Consider the following 14205-nt stretch of genomic DNA (forward strand, 5'->3'; position numbering starts at 1 on the left):
TTTGATTATTAATATGGTCAATTATATTAATAGTTTTCCTAATATTAAACCAGCCCTGCATTCCTGGAATAAATCCTACTTGATCATAGTGTATTATCTTGGAGATAATTTTCTGAAGTCTTTTTGCTAATATCTTATTTAAGATTTTAGCATCAATATTCATTAAGGAGATTGGTCTATAATTTTCTTTCTCAGTTTTCGATCTACCAGGTTTAGGTATCAGTACCATGTCTGTGTCATAAAAGGAATTTGGTAGGACTCCTTCATCCCCTATTTTTTCAAATAATTTATATAACATTGGGGCTAATTGTTCTTTAAATGTTTGGTAGAATTCACATGTGAATCCATCTGGCCCTGGGGATTTTTTCCTGGGGAGTTGATTAATAGCTTGTTCTATTTCTTTTTCTGAAATGGGACTATTTAAGCAATTTATCTCCTCCTCTGTTAATCTAGGGAGCCTATATTTTTGGAGGAAGTAATCCATTTCACTTAAGTTATCAAATTTATTGGCATAAAGTTGGGCAAAGTAACTCCTTATTATTTCTCTAATTTCCTCTTCATTGGTGGAAAGATCCCCCTTTTCATTTGTAAGACTATCAATTTGATTTTCCTCTTTCTTTTTTTTGATCAAATTTACCAAAGGTTTATCTATTTTATTGGCTTTTTCATAAAACCAACTCTTGGTTTTATTTATTAATTCAATAGTTTTTTTACTTTCAATTTTATTGATTTCTCCTTTTAATTTTTGTATTTCGAGTTTAATTTTTGGTTGGGGGTTTACAATTTGGTCTTTTTCTAGCCTTTTAAGTTGTAAGCCCAATTCGTTAATCTTCTCTTTCTCAATTTTCTTCAAATAAGCCTCTAAAGATATAAAATTTCCCCTTATTACTGCTTTAGCTGCATCCCAAAGATTTTGATATGATGTCTCATCATTATCATTATCTTGGGTGAAATTATTAATTGTTTCTATAATTTGCTCTTTCACCCAGTCATTCTTTAAGATGAGATTATTCAGTTTCCAATTACTTTTTGGTCTATTTACCCCTAACTTTTTACTGAATGTAGCTTTTATTGCATTGTGATCTGAGAAGAAGGCATTTATTATTTCTGCCTTCCTACATTTAATTTTGAGATCTTTATGTCCTAGTATATGGTCAATTTTTGTATAGGATCCATGAACTGCTGAGAAGAAAGTATATTCCTTCCTATTGCCATTCAGTTTTCTCCAAAGGTCTATCATACCTAGTTTTTCTAATGTTCTATTTACTTTTTTAATTTCTTTCTTGTTTGTTTTGTGGTTTGATTTGTCTAAATCTGAGAGTGCAAGGTTGAGATCTCCCACTATTATAGTTTTACTGTCTATTTCTTCTTGCAGTTCTCCTAACTTTTCCTTTAGAAAGTTAGATGCTATACCACTTGGTGCATATATGTTTAGTATTGATATGGCTTCATTATTTATGCTACCTTTCAGCAGGATATAGTTTCCTTCCTTATCTTTTTTAACAAGATCTATTTCTGCTTTTGCTTGATCTGAGATAAGGATAGCTACCCCTGCTTTTTTGGCTTTACCTGAAGCATAATAGGCTCTGTTCCAACCTTTTACCTTTACTCTGTATGTGTCTCCCTGCTTTAAGTGTGTTTCCTGTAGGCAACATATTGTAGGGTTCTGCTTTTTGATCCAATCTACTATCCGTCTCTGTTTGATGGGATCGTTCATCCCATTTACATTTACAGTTAAAATTACTAATTCTGTATTTCCTGCCATCGTATTATCCCCAGCTTATGCTTTTTTCCCTTGACCCCCCTGATCCCCCTCCCCGATATTTAATTTACAGACCCCCCTTGTGCCGCACAACCCTCCCTCTTTTTTTTTTTTTTGGATCCCTCCCCCCTCCCTCCAAGTCCCTTCACTTATTCTCCTTTTCCTTTTCCCTTTTCCTCTCCCCCCTTTTAATGAGGTGAGAGAAAATTCTCTGAAAAACAAATATGTTAATTATTTACTCTTTGAGCCTCTTCTGATGAGAGTAAGATTCACACAATGATTCTCCCCCTCACTAAGTTCCCTCAGATATGGTGTATTTTCTATGTCTCTTCCTGGGATGTAGTTTCCCTCTTTTTATCACTCCTTCCCCTTTTTCTGAACCGACCTCCTTCCCTTTACTACACCCCCCTTTTTTTCTTTTATATCAGTAAAATCAAATTATCCTTGAGTATTTTTTATATACCCACAACAGAGTTACAGTTCTCAAGGGTTCTGTGTACCTTTTTCTGTTTCTCTTCAGTCTTGTGGATGTAGATCAAATTTTTTGTTTAAGTCTGGTTTTTTTCTTAGAAACATATAGAATTCCTCTGTTTCATTGAATGACCATCTTCTTCCATGGAAAAAGATGCTAAACTTAGCTGGGTAGTTCATTCTTGGTTGCAGTCCTTGATCTTTTGCCTTTCGGAATATCAGGTTCCAGGCCCTTCTATCTTTTAATGTGGAGGCAGCCAGATCTTGGGTGACCCTTATTGTGGCACCTTGGTATTTAAATTGTTTTTTTCTAGCTGCTTGCAGGATTTTCTCCTTTGTGTGGTAATTCTGCAGCTTAGCCACAATATTCCGTGGTGTTCTTTTTTTAGGGTCTATTTCAGAAGGAGTTCGATGAATTCTTTCCACATCTACTTTCCCTTCTGTTTCTATTATCTCTGGACAGTTCTCTTTGATAATTTCCTGTAAAATAGAATCTAGGCTCTTTTTTTGGTCATAGTTTTCGGGAAGTCCTATGATCCGCAGATTATCTCTCCTAGATCTATTTTCCAGGTCTATAGATTTTCCCAGTAAGTATTTGACGTTGTTCTCCAGCATTTTTTTTGTTTTGTTTGACTGATTCTTGGGTTCTCTGTGAATCATTCATTTCTATTTGTTCCATCCTGACTTTTAAGGAGTTATTTTCTTCTTTCACAGTTTTTAGTTCTTTTTGTAAATGCCCAATTTCGTTTTTAAATGAGCTATTTTGCTCTATTGAATTTTTTTCCATTTCCCTAATTTTTTTTTTTGAGAATTATTTTCTTTTTCCAATTCAGAAATTCTATTTTCTTGAGACTTTTTTATCTTTTCCAATTCAGAAATCCTACTTTCCTGTGTTTTTTTAACCTTTTCTAATTCACTAATTTTGTTTCCCTGCATCTCCTGTGAATTCTTTATTTTTTCCAACTCCAATTTCAGGACATTGTTATTCTCTATCATAACTTCTCTTTCCTTTCCCCATTTTTCTTCGATCTCCCTCAATTTCTTAAGAGCTTCTTCTAGGAGAGAGTTATGTGATGGGGGGCAGGAATCGTTCCCCTTTAGGTTGTTATCTTCTGAATCTTTGCTGTTAACTTCCTCGGGGTTGGATACCCGCTCTTTCTCTGTATAGAAGGAATCTATAGTTTTTCTAGCTTTTTTGCTCATACTTAAAAAATGTTTTGGGGTCTGTCCCTGGGGTAGGAAATTATTTACTTCTTTACCAGCTTCCTCCCAGACCGGATGGATGCAGCGGCTCCTGAGCCTGAGCTAAGAGAGAGCTCTGGGAGAGAGTTCCCCACTCCCTCCCTGGAAGTGCCCCAGTGGTGATTAGCACTACTGTGCTTCTAGGGCGTAGAATAGTGAAGACAGCAGGAAGCCCAGTCTATGTGTCCGGGTGGGGAGTGGATGTCTGCAGCAGGTGACGTGAGAAGCCCCTGCGCTCAAACTGGAAGTGTCTGCCAGAAACCGCGGTCCCTAGTTCAAAGGTTCCGCTTCTCTGGGACTTCCTGGAGCTGAGTTCCACTCCCTCCAGCTAAGCTAGGCAGTGTGTGTTGCCTTGGGCCGTATCCACCCACTTGTCAGTCTCTTAACTATTCTCAGGAGGGAGCTGAGGCCACACCCCCTGGTGGGGGGGGGGGGGGAATCTAATCTGAGTTTTAAAATATTTTGGCTTTCTCTTCTGAACTGCTAAATAATTAGCAGAGAAGAGCTAACAGCCTGTGCCAGATTCCTTTACCTCAGTGGCTTCTCTGATCCCAGAGCCCCTCCCAGCGCAATGGGCGCAGTGTGCCCCTACCCCACCGTCTGTGCTGGTCTTTCTTATTCCTCCCCTGAGAACTGACCTTTCCTGTTGAAACTCCAGATTCTCTTCAGCTGGTAAGTCGTGCTTCCAGTCCTTGTGGTATCTATCAGTCCTGAGCTAATTTTGAGACTTAATTTATCTAATTGGTTGTGAGGGAGTGAGGACGTTCACTGAGTCGTGTGTTTCTTCTCCGCCATCTTGGCTCCGCCCCCTCTTTTTTATGTTTTAAAATACACAAAATAAAATACAAAGGATTCCAAAGGCAACCAATTATTTGGAAACATAGTTGTTGATTTTTTTTTTTTTAATTTCATGAATACCATATTAAAAGCCTCAGTCATGGAGATTGGCCATATTCCTAGAATGATGGCTCCAAGACCTCAAGGCAGAACCACTGAGCAATGTAATTCATCAATAAATCTCTATAACCCCTAGGGCTAGGGAAAAAAAAAATTTGCTATTACTCTCCTACTTAGTAAATGACTCCCAAAGACACAAAATCCCCTGAATGACCCTTGATGTCAGTGTTGAAGGAAAAATCAACTACTTGACCCAAAATAACAGCTTATATTCTGAGATAGAATTTGAACTCAGATCTCCCTCACATTTATTGCAGCACTTTTTCCTTTATATCAAAGTTTCTTAAATTGTGGATCACTACCCTAAATGGTGTACTGTTAAGTGAATATAGGTGAAATTACAATTTCTCATCAATAAATATTTGATTTGTATATCTGTTTTATAAACCTACATGCTCTCGGCCACAAAACTTTTAGCAGTCTTGCATTACATCATCTACTGCTTCACATGCAAAAAACATTATTCTCAAAAAGAAGGTTTGTTTACCTCCTCTTTTTTCTGTGATACTTTGTAGATTTCTACTTTCTCTTCTCTCATTTACATCTCTTACCTTTTGCAGTCTGGTCTCCAACCTTGTCATTCATCAGAAAACACTCACTCCAAAATTACCAAAGATTTTTTAGTTGTCAAATCTGATAATCTTTCACTGTCTTCTTTGCAGCATTTGAGACTGCTAAGTACCATGAATTAACTACCACATTCTGACATACTCTTATCAACATCACTCCTTTGCTACTCATTATCCATATTTGTCCCCTAACTGGGGCAGCAAAGTGGCACAGTGGATAGAGTACCAGGTGCCAGTCAGGAAGACTTGAGTTTATATTTGGTTTCAAGTAACTTAAACATTTTGACTTCAAATACAAGCTGACTGATCCTAGGCAAATCACTTAAGTCCTATTTGCCTCAATTTCCCCCTCTTTAAAAATGAGAAACCATTCTAATCTCTGTGTCAAGATAACCCCAAATGGGGTCACAAAGAGAGACATGACTAAAATGCTTTAATAATAATGATTGGCATTTGAAGAAATTAATTTGGATAATGATATCACATTGCTTACATATAGCTAAAATTTATTAAGTGTTTACTATATAACAGATACAGTGCTAATTGTCAAAAGATTCAGATACAAATTTGTGAGTTATTCATTATTCTTCCCCTTAATGAACTGACAGTCTATCCTTGAGTCAAACAAAACTAAAAAGTTACTGACCAACAATTAGATTTATTCCAAGGCTCTATCTTGGTCACTCTTCTCTTACTATACTTATTCATTTGGTGACCTTATCAGAATCCAGGTTCAATTATCTCTGTTTATATTTATTACTAAAAGCTTTACATATCCAGCCCCATTTTCTTCTGTCTCATATAACTTACCACCTTGTTCAACATTTCAAACTGAATGACATATAGGAATTTTGAATTTAAATGCCACATTTAATTTTCTTTTTAAATTCCAAGAGACTTAAGTAGCAGTGAACTCTAAGAGGGAGATAAGAGACAGTAAATTCCAGACAGGTCAAACCACCACCACCATCGTACTGATTCTTATTTCTACTCAGAGATGATACATACAGTCCCAGACTCTGCCCCCAAAAGATTTGAGAATAAAGCAGCTAGACTTGTTTCCACTCCAGCCTTCACAATCACCAGCGAGGGGAAAATACATTTTGAAGAAGTACAGCCCACCATTTTAAGAACAACTAACAACAACTGGAACTATCATATATCTAGGGCAGATAGAAGAAAAGACCTACCACTTATGGATAGCATTCTGGGGAAAGTGGTACTGGTGAACCCTATCCTATGCATCCAATAAAGGGCAAATTTAGAAGCAAATAGCATCTATATGGCTTGGACTCAGGAGTAAAACAAAGTCTTATTCCAGATTCTAACCTAATCTAAAGCTTGCAAAGGAATAACAGTATTAGGAATTCCAATCCAAAGGAAAATGTGTTTCTCTAAACAAGCAGAATCTTCTAGCTGACTTGATAATAGCTGAATCCAGACTCAAACTCAGTTGAGAAACTGACATAATTGAGACCATGATAGCAGAAATCAGACTTTCTCCTGGAACAGATTATTTTAGGAAAATTGAAAGCTTGCTGGTTTCCAGCCAGAGCTGCCTCTGAAGGCATGGAACAACACAATATTCAATAACTTAAGAAAGTAGCAGCACGAACATCTCAGATATCGCCTCCAGAAGTGTGCAAAACCTGATTCTAACAAGAGTCCAAAGTCAAAAAGTAGGTAAGAAAAATTTAAAAAAAAAAAAGTAATTCTACCAAAAACTATTATGGTGACATGAATAGTCAAGACACGAAAACATTAGACAATGACTCAAAAATATCTGCAAAGAAAGCCTCAAAGAAAAACACAACTTGATTATAAATTCATCTTGAAATTCTAAATGAAAACTCTTGCTTCAACATGAGTTTTAGAAAGAAGTAAAAAAATTATTTTATAAATGAAATGCAAGCATCAGGAAAAAAAAAGTGGAAGAAATGAGCTATGGAAGATTTGGAAACAGAACTAACGAGTACAAGGGTTATCCTTTTAAGAAAGTTTTTTAACTTGCCTAAAAGGTATCTGAGAAACAAACTTTCTAAAAATTAGAATAAACCAAAAAGAAGCCAATAACATCAAAAGAAAATGAGAATTATTAAAATAAATTCAAAAAACAGAACAAAAATGTAAGTTATCTCATAGAAGAAAAAAAACAAAAACAAAAAACGCCCAACAAAACATCACCTAAATCAGTAAAAAATTGAAAACAAATTTTAACCATTTATCTACCTGAAAAGCCTTAATCAGAAAGAGGAGTCTAGATATAACATTTTCAAGCTAATTAAAATTCTCTCTCCCTTCTTCTCTCCTTCTCCCCTGCCTCCACAATTCTGTCTTTCCCTCTCTGTCACAAAGGTCACACAGAACAAGTCTTAAGCCTTTCTATTTTCTGATTCAACCCTGAGATTTGAATTAAACTTTGGTTAAACATTTGAACTCTTAATTGGTCTTCTACATTGTGCAGAGGAGAGAGAGAGAGAGAGAAAGAGAGAGAGAGAGAGAGAGAGAGAGAGAGAGAGAGAGAGAGAGAGAGAGAGAGAGAGAGAGAGAGAGAGAGAGAGAGAGAGAGAGAGGAAGAGAGAGAGGGAGAGAGAGAGAGAGAGAGAGAGAGAGAGAGAGAGAGGAGAGAGAGAGAGAGAGAGAGAGAGAGAGAGAGAGAGAGAGAGAGAGAGAGAGAGAGAAGAGAGAGAGAGAGAGAGAGAGAGAGAGAGAGAGAGAGAGAGAGAGAGAGAGAGAGAGAGAGAGAGAGGAGAGAGAGGAGAGAGAGGAGAGAGAGGAGAGAGAGAGAGAGAGAGAGAGAGAGAGAGGAGAGAGAGGAGAGAGAGAGAGAGAGAGAGAGAGAGAGTGTGTGTGTGTGTGAGAAAGTAGGGAAAGAAATTACCTACTTCATAAATTTAAGCAGCAATATTCCAAGCAAAAACAATGGTGCTACCTAAATCTTACAGCTCTATGACTCTTGAGTTATAAAATGTCAAGCATTGATACTATAACTTACATTTTTAAGAACTACAACATTCTATGACAAAAATAATTATTTATCTTAAAAACAAATGCATAAAAAAACTTACTGCAGCACTACAGCCCGAAAATTGAAAAAAGTATCAGGCCCATGTCTCTGTGGCATCTGATTAAGGACTGACAGTAATTTAACTGCATGTCTTGGCTGAGGAAACAATAAAATAGAAGAACTGTCAGTGCAGCCATACAGTAATAGTTTCTCACATGCCATATTAGCCAAAAGACCATTTCCCAACTAAACAGTAAATTAATTTTAAATCAGCTGCTAAAATTTCTTTAGAGAAAACATTCAATTAACATTAAAAAATTTAAGTTTACAGCTCTCTAGAGACAATTTATTGAATCACAAGCACTAATGCACCGATACTTAAAACATCTCTCTCATTACAGCTTACCCAGATTCCACTTTCTCCTCGAAGCATGCTGAACAAAAGCTTCAACTCCTTGACAGTGATGCTGTAGCTTGCAAGAACCCCCAACATATCAACTAGGAGATCTTCAAAGGAAAATAAAGTTATTCTGAACTTTAATTGAAAACCAGAATTAGTCAAAGCAATATTTTTAAAAGAGAAAATGTATTCACAAAAAAGTTTCATTAACAAATTATAACATGAATACCTATAAACATTTATCATAACAATATTCATTTATTGAATAATCATTCTAAAAAAAACAACAAAATTAAAGGTAATAATTCAGGCATCAAGGAATGATTTATTATATATATTACTTTTTCATTATAAATTATATCTAAAAGGTGCTTCTAGAAAATTGTCCTCTCTGAGCATTTACCACCTATTATAGGGAGAAATGGATTAGAACTATTATTGATAACATGGTTTTAACCTGAAAAATACCCAAGTGAATAACTAAAAATTAACTATGCAACATGTACAACTTCTTTTCTAAAGTAATGATATGCTCTTAACATTATGTTTGTGTATAATCCAATTTCTTCATGTCCAAAAGCCACAAAAATACTCCAATAATTACATCCATGAAGTTTCTTTAAATACATGGTATATATCATAAGCTCACCAAATAATAAAAAAAATTATATATTCATATCTGTACTAAGGAAATCTCAAATGCCCTTTAAAATTTATTAGTATTTTACATGTACATAAACAAACTCTGAAAAACTGCTAATAGCGCTCAATTAAACAACAAATATTTACCACTAATCATATCTATTCATATGGGAGCATGTTACTAATCTTTTTATTATGTACATAAATGGCTGAAGATTGAATTGTTTCATATTTAACCATTCTCGTATCAACAAATAACTGACTTTTACATGAACACATACAAAGCACATATTTGAGAATGGAAAATGATAAAGGAAATCTTAATGGAATAATGAATGAGTTTCTACAAGGTTTAATCTTTCAAAATACAAATGAAAGTTGAGTATTCATCCTCTGGGCTACTCAAATAACAATCTGGAGTCTCTTACTGAAGTACTTTAAAGATCATGACTAATGTGAGATAGTATTCGTCAATGTATTTGGAATAATGAGAGATTAGTTTTGAAGTCTTTCTAAAATCATACAATTTGATAATTACTATAAGTGTGAAGGGTAGTAAAAAAAGTAGTTACTGAAAAGTTTAATTTCATTTTAAAATATGAATCAATATATATAAAATAGAAATGAAATTTGTATAAAGGAAAAAAAGTTCCCCTAATATAGTCATCAATACTTTTAAAGAAACTAAACTTCTCTTTCCTCTCCTAAAGATGTAGCACACCAAGGCAGTTACTATTGCTATTTCATCTATCAGTTAAAGTATATTTATTTCTTAACAAATATATTTTAAAAGTATATTGAATGGGGTAGAAAAGTTGGAAGTCTAAGTTTGAGTTCAAGTTCTCAATGCTTTACTATGTGTGACTGGACAAATCTTTTAACCTCTTGGAGTCTCAATTTTGTTATATCACAGGGTAGCTATAAGTAAAATACTTATGTCATAAACATTACATAAATGCTATTTACTATTTCCTTCAGATTTCAGTCTCTATGATAAAATCAACAATGTGTAACAGAATAAAACAAGAAAACTTTCTGGAAGGCACAGGAAAGGCAAGAGGAAGGAAATGGGGATGGTAAATAAATCAAGAAGCTTTATTATAAAGACTTAAGCTATATTAGATGAACTTCTGTAATGCTATCAACTTAATCATAAACAGGAAAAGCCTATCAAACATTAATGAAGCAATAGTAACCTAAAAACCATGTTGTTTTATTTCAATGTTTACTCTGTACTCCTTAAAAAGAGAAAAAAAATTTTTAACTAAATTTTTGTTTGCAAAAATCAAATGATATCATGTAAAACCTGCAAAAATCCCAGTTTACACACAATGACTTTGTGATAAATGCTAGAATATCCTGAGAATGAAATGCCATATTTTCCTTTCATTAAATAAATGTTTTTATTTGGTATTTAACTGGCATCACCCATTCCTTTAGCTTTAAATGATGAGAGTAAAAAAGGAGATATTTTTAATTATCTTAAATACAAGTATGTATATCTATTTGAAAGAAATCAGAAGCTAGTTTATTTACTATTAACTTTTCAGTAAACTTTTTAATTAAAACAATTCAGCATCTTCTTAGTTTTCTATCAAATATTATGTTGTCCAAATGTATAATCTCCTCATGAAATGAATTGAAATCACAAAGGAAAATGGAATTATACAACCTAGATCTGATATACAAAATATTTTTTATACCCAATGTCTACAAAGGATTTGGGAATTTAAAGATATAAAATGTTATATAAAACATAATTTAAAACAATAATATAAAGCAAATAAGTTAGAATCTTTCATATAAAAGGAGATAAACATTAGATTCAGAGGAAAAATATAAAGTCAAAAAATACTTATCATTTTAAAACATCATTGGGAAATGAAAAGAGATTACAAAATTATTCTTTTTCTTCTATAACAGAATTTCACTAGATTACCATGAGCAAAGTAAGAGGAATCCTAAACATTTGCTAATAATTATTTTAAGTTCAGTGGATCATTATCAAAGTCTGAAACTGGCAATAAATAAATAAAAGAAATTGTAAATGTTTGAATTTTTTCTAACCTCAAAAGAAAGAAACGAGATCTTTCTGGTACAGGTGAGAAAGATACTTAGAGAGCACTTTCAAGCTTTTAAGGAAGTTATACAATATGCTAATGCAGAAAACATCTGCTTAAAAAAACAAAATCTGTCCAAGCAGTTCTCTGACTCCTTGGTTGGGTCATCCTCCATATATGACTCTATACATCACCTAACTGTAGTTATATGACAAGACTCCTCCCCACCCTTTGAACCTAATGTTATCTTCTCAAGGATCCTAAACCCTCTCTTCTCTGTACATTCTCTTGGTGACCTCATCAATTCTCCTGATTTCAATTATCTTTATAGAATTAATTTCCAAATCTATACAAAGCTCTAATTTGTTTTCTCAATTCTAGTCTCATATTACCAATTACCTACTATACATATCCAATAGATTATCCTGTAGTCATTTCAAGCTCAAACATATTTAAAAGAAGTACTTTCCCCTCCTTCCCAAAAAATATCCCCATCTGGAAATTTCCTATTATGTTGAAGATACAACACTCTATTCTATATTCCATCCAAAGTTGCTTTCTTGTAGCTCCTTACATATGAAATTCCATCTCCAGAGTCCATGCCTTCACAAAGTGTTCCCATATACCCAGGTTCCATTCCCTTTATACCTCTATCCCTCTTAGACTCTCTAGTTTCCTTCAAAACAGATCAGATTCTTATCTGTGACTTTTCTTGGTCCCAATAACTACTTTTACCTCCAAACTTGTATTTCTTTTGTTCATACTTTATATAGATTATCTGTACATGTTGCATCCCTGATAAAATAGAAATTTCATAAGAATAGAGACTATTTCATTTTTGTCTTTCTATCCCAAGTGCTTAGTACTGGACCTACACAAAGAAAATACCTAAGAAATGATCAATGACTGCTTATACTGAAGAAAGAAGACAGTGATGTCCAAAAGAGTTCAACTCATGACTTAGTTAATGATAAGAATTTTCTAGGAGAAGCTTGGTAAATATTGTTATAAAATAATTTGTATGTTATAAAATTCAATTCTATTTTTTTAAAAAACACTGAAATAGTACGCTTGCTGCAAAAAAAAAAAATGTTTTATGATTGATCAAAATAAAAATAGTTAACATTGATATTGCACCTTAAAGATTTTCCAATTATTACAACTAAAGTTTCTTATCTGATATTCACAACAACTATATGAAATAAATAATGTATGTGTTTTCATATATATATATATATATATATATATATATATATATATATATATATATATATATATATATATATATATATATATATATATATATATATATGAAAATTATCCCCATTATATGGATGTGGAAAAGAACTGAGATTATGTGACTTGTACATGATCATATGACTTATAAAGTACAAGAGGAAAGATTTAAAGTGAGGTCTCTCCTAAATTCAAGTCCAACACTCTCACTACACCACTTTATTTCTCAATTATATGTTATATATTGAATTACAATGAATATTGAGAGGCAGGTTGATAGACTGAAAATTATAATAGCGAGAGTAAGTAAAACTAGAAGAGCAAAACATTATGTGTCCTTAACTAAGTATAACCAATTCACTTACATCACTAAATTATTCAAAGTCTAATAAAGAAGATGCTTTCAATTTCATGATATTCTTTAAAAATAAAATGTAGGTATTGTTCCATATATTTCAGGAGAATGCATAATTTTAAGTAGCAAAATTAATGTGTTTGAATCTTCATGAATAAGACATTTCTCATGTGAATTCATACCTGCAATCATGTCATCTACAGTACTCATTTTCAGCAATACTTGCTCAATTAAGCCAACTTCTGTGCTGGTCTGCAAATTACGGACACTTTTTCGTAGAATAGCAGTAAACATACTCCAAATTTCTGCTTGGCATGTTACATCACAATGCTCCAAAAGCTCTGACATGCATGTTATACTCTCAGCATCCTGGATTATAAAGTTCATCTCCAAATCGAATTCCCCACCAACAAGCTGGAAAGAAAAATAAAAACTATTACTCAGAATGTATATCATCTGACACTACTCTCCAAAATATCACAGTTCATTGAAATAAATGAGATCTGGAAGCAACCTAAGAGGTTCAGTATAACCTTCTAATTTTACAGATGCAAAACTGAGGCAAGGCCATGATTTTAAGTCAAATCCTGAATCCATTTTACTGCACCACACTATAACACCTTATTATAAGAAACCATTAAATCCATTACCTTATGAACATTTTTAAATAAGTATTTGTAGAATGAGGTACTTAAAGTGAACTAAGTAGTCTAGTCTGCAGTTAAAAGGCATATATAACCTGTCACTAAAACCTAGGAAAAGGATTATGCTTTAAAAAGACTTAATCTATGAATAAAATTAATCCTCAGGTATAACATACTTTATTCCTTTCTATTCTAAACTCAAAATTCCCCACTGGAAGGGAGGGGAGGTGGTTTCACACCAAACTAAATTAACAATATCAAAAAGTTTTAGGAAAGGGATTTCTATCTGTAGGAAATGGGTTTCTATCTGTGTTTGCCATCACTCATCTTGCCTCTCTAGAACTTTCTCCACCATTACCTATAAACTTTTTATGCCAGATCTCAAATTCACATACTCTGGGTCCTTGTAACCTCTCTCTTTGATGGGATAGTTCCTCCCAGAATCTCCATTTTAAGTATAGGCAGGGCAGTCCTGGTCTTCATTGCTTTCCAGATATACTCCTTATTCTTCTAGACTTTGTCTAACATGCCACCAAACCTTGTACCATACTTTTCCAATTTATTAGTTCCATTTTATGTATTTTCTTTTTCCATTAGAATATAATCTCCTTGAGAGTAGGAATTATTTTTCTTTGTGCTTGTATCTGTGTTCCCAGACTTTAGTGTTGTGCCAAAAAACAGGTACTTTTTAAATAAAAGCTAGATGACTTACATACAAGTTTTCCATTTCCATCTTATATATGGGTGAAAAACAATTTTCTGAAAAATTAATTCAAAGCAGGAAACAATTTCTCCCTCCATTTATAAAACTCCCAGAACTCAAAGCTAAAGCTAATATCATATATATATTTTAATAATAG

The 14205-nt window shown here is 33.6% G+C and overlaps 1 protein-coding gene across 1 annotated transcript in view; it reads right to left on the bottom strand.

The window, feature by feature from the left end:
- Positions 1-14205, bottom strand: part of NBEA (neurobeachin) — a 699286-nt gene that overhangs the window by 603256 nt on the left and 81825 nt on the right. The window contains 4 exon segments of the mRNA XM_074303499.1: positions 8070-8086; positions 8089-8164; positions 8415-8515; positions 12884-13115. Coding sequence (XP_074159600.1) covers positions 8070-8086; positions 8089-8164; positions 8415-8515; positions 12884-13115 — 426 coding nt within the window.

The sequence above is a fragment of the Sminthopsis crassicaudata genome, chromosome 3 (genome assembly GCF_048593235.1).
Source record: "Sminthopsis crassicaudata isolate SCR6 chromosome 3, ASM4859323v1, whole genome shotgun sequence".
NCBI lineage: Eukaryota > Metazoa > Chordata > Mammalia > Dasyuromorphia > Dasyuridae > Sminthopsis > Sminthopsis crassicaudata.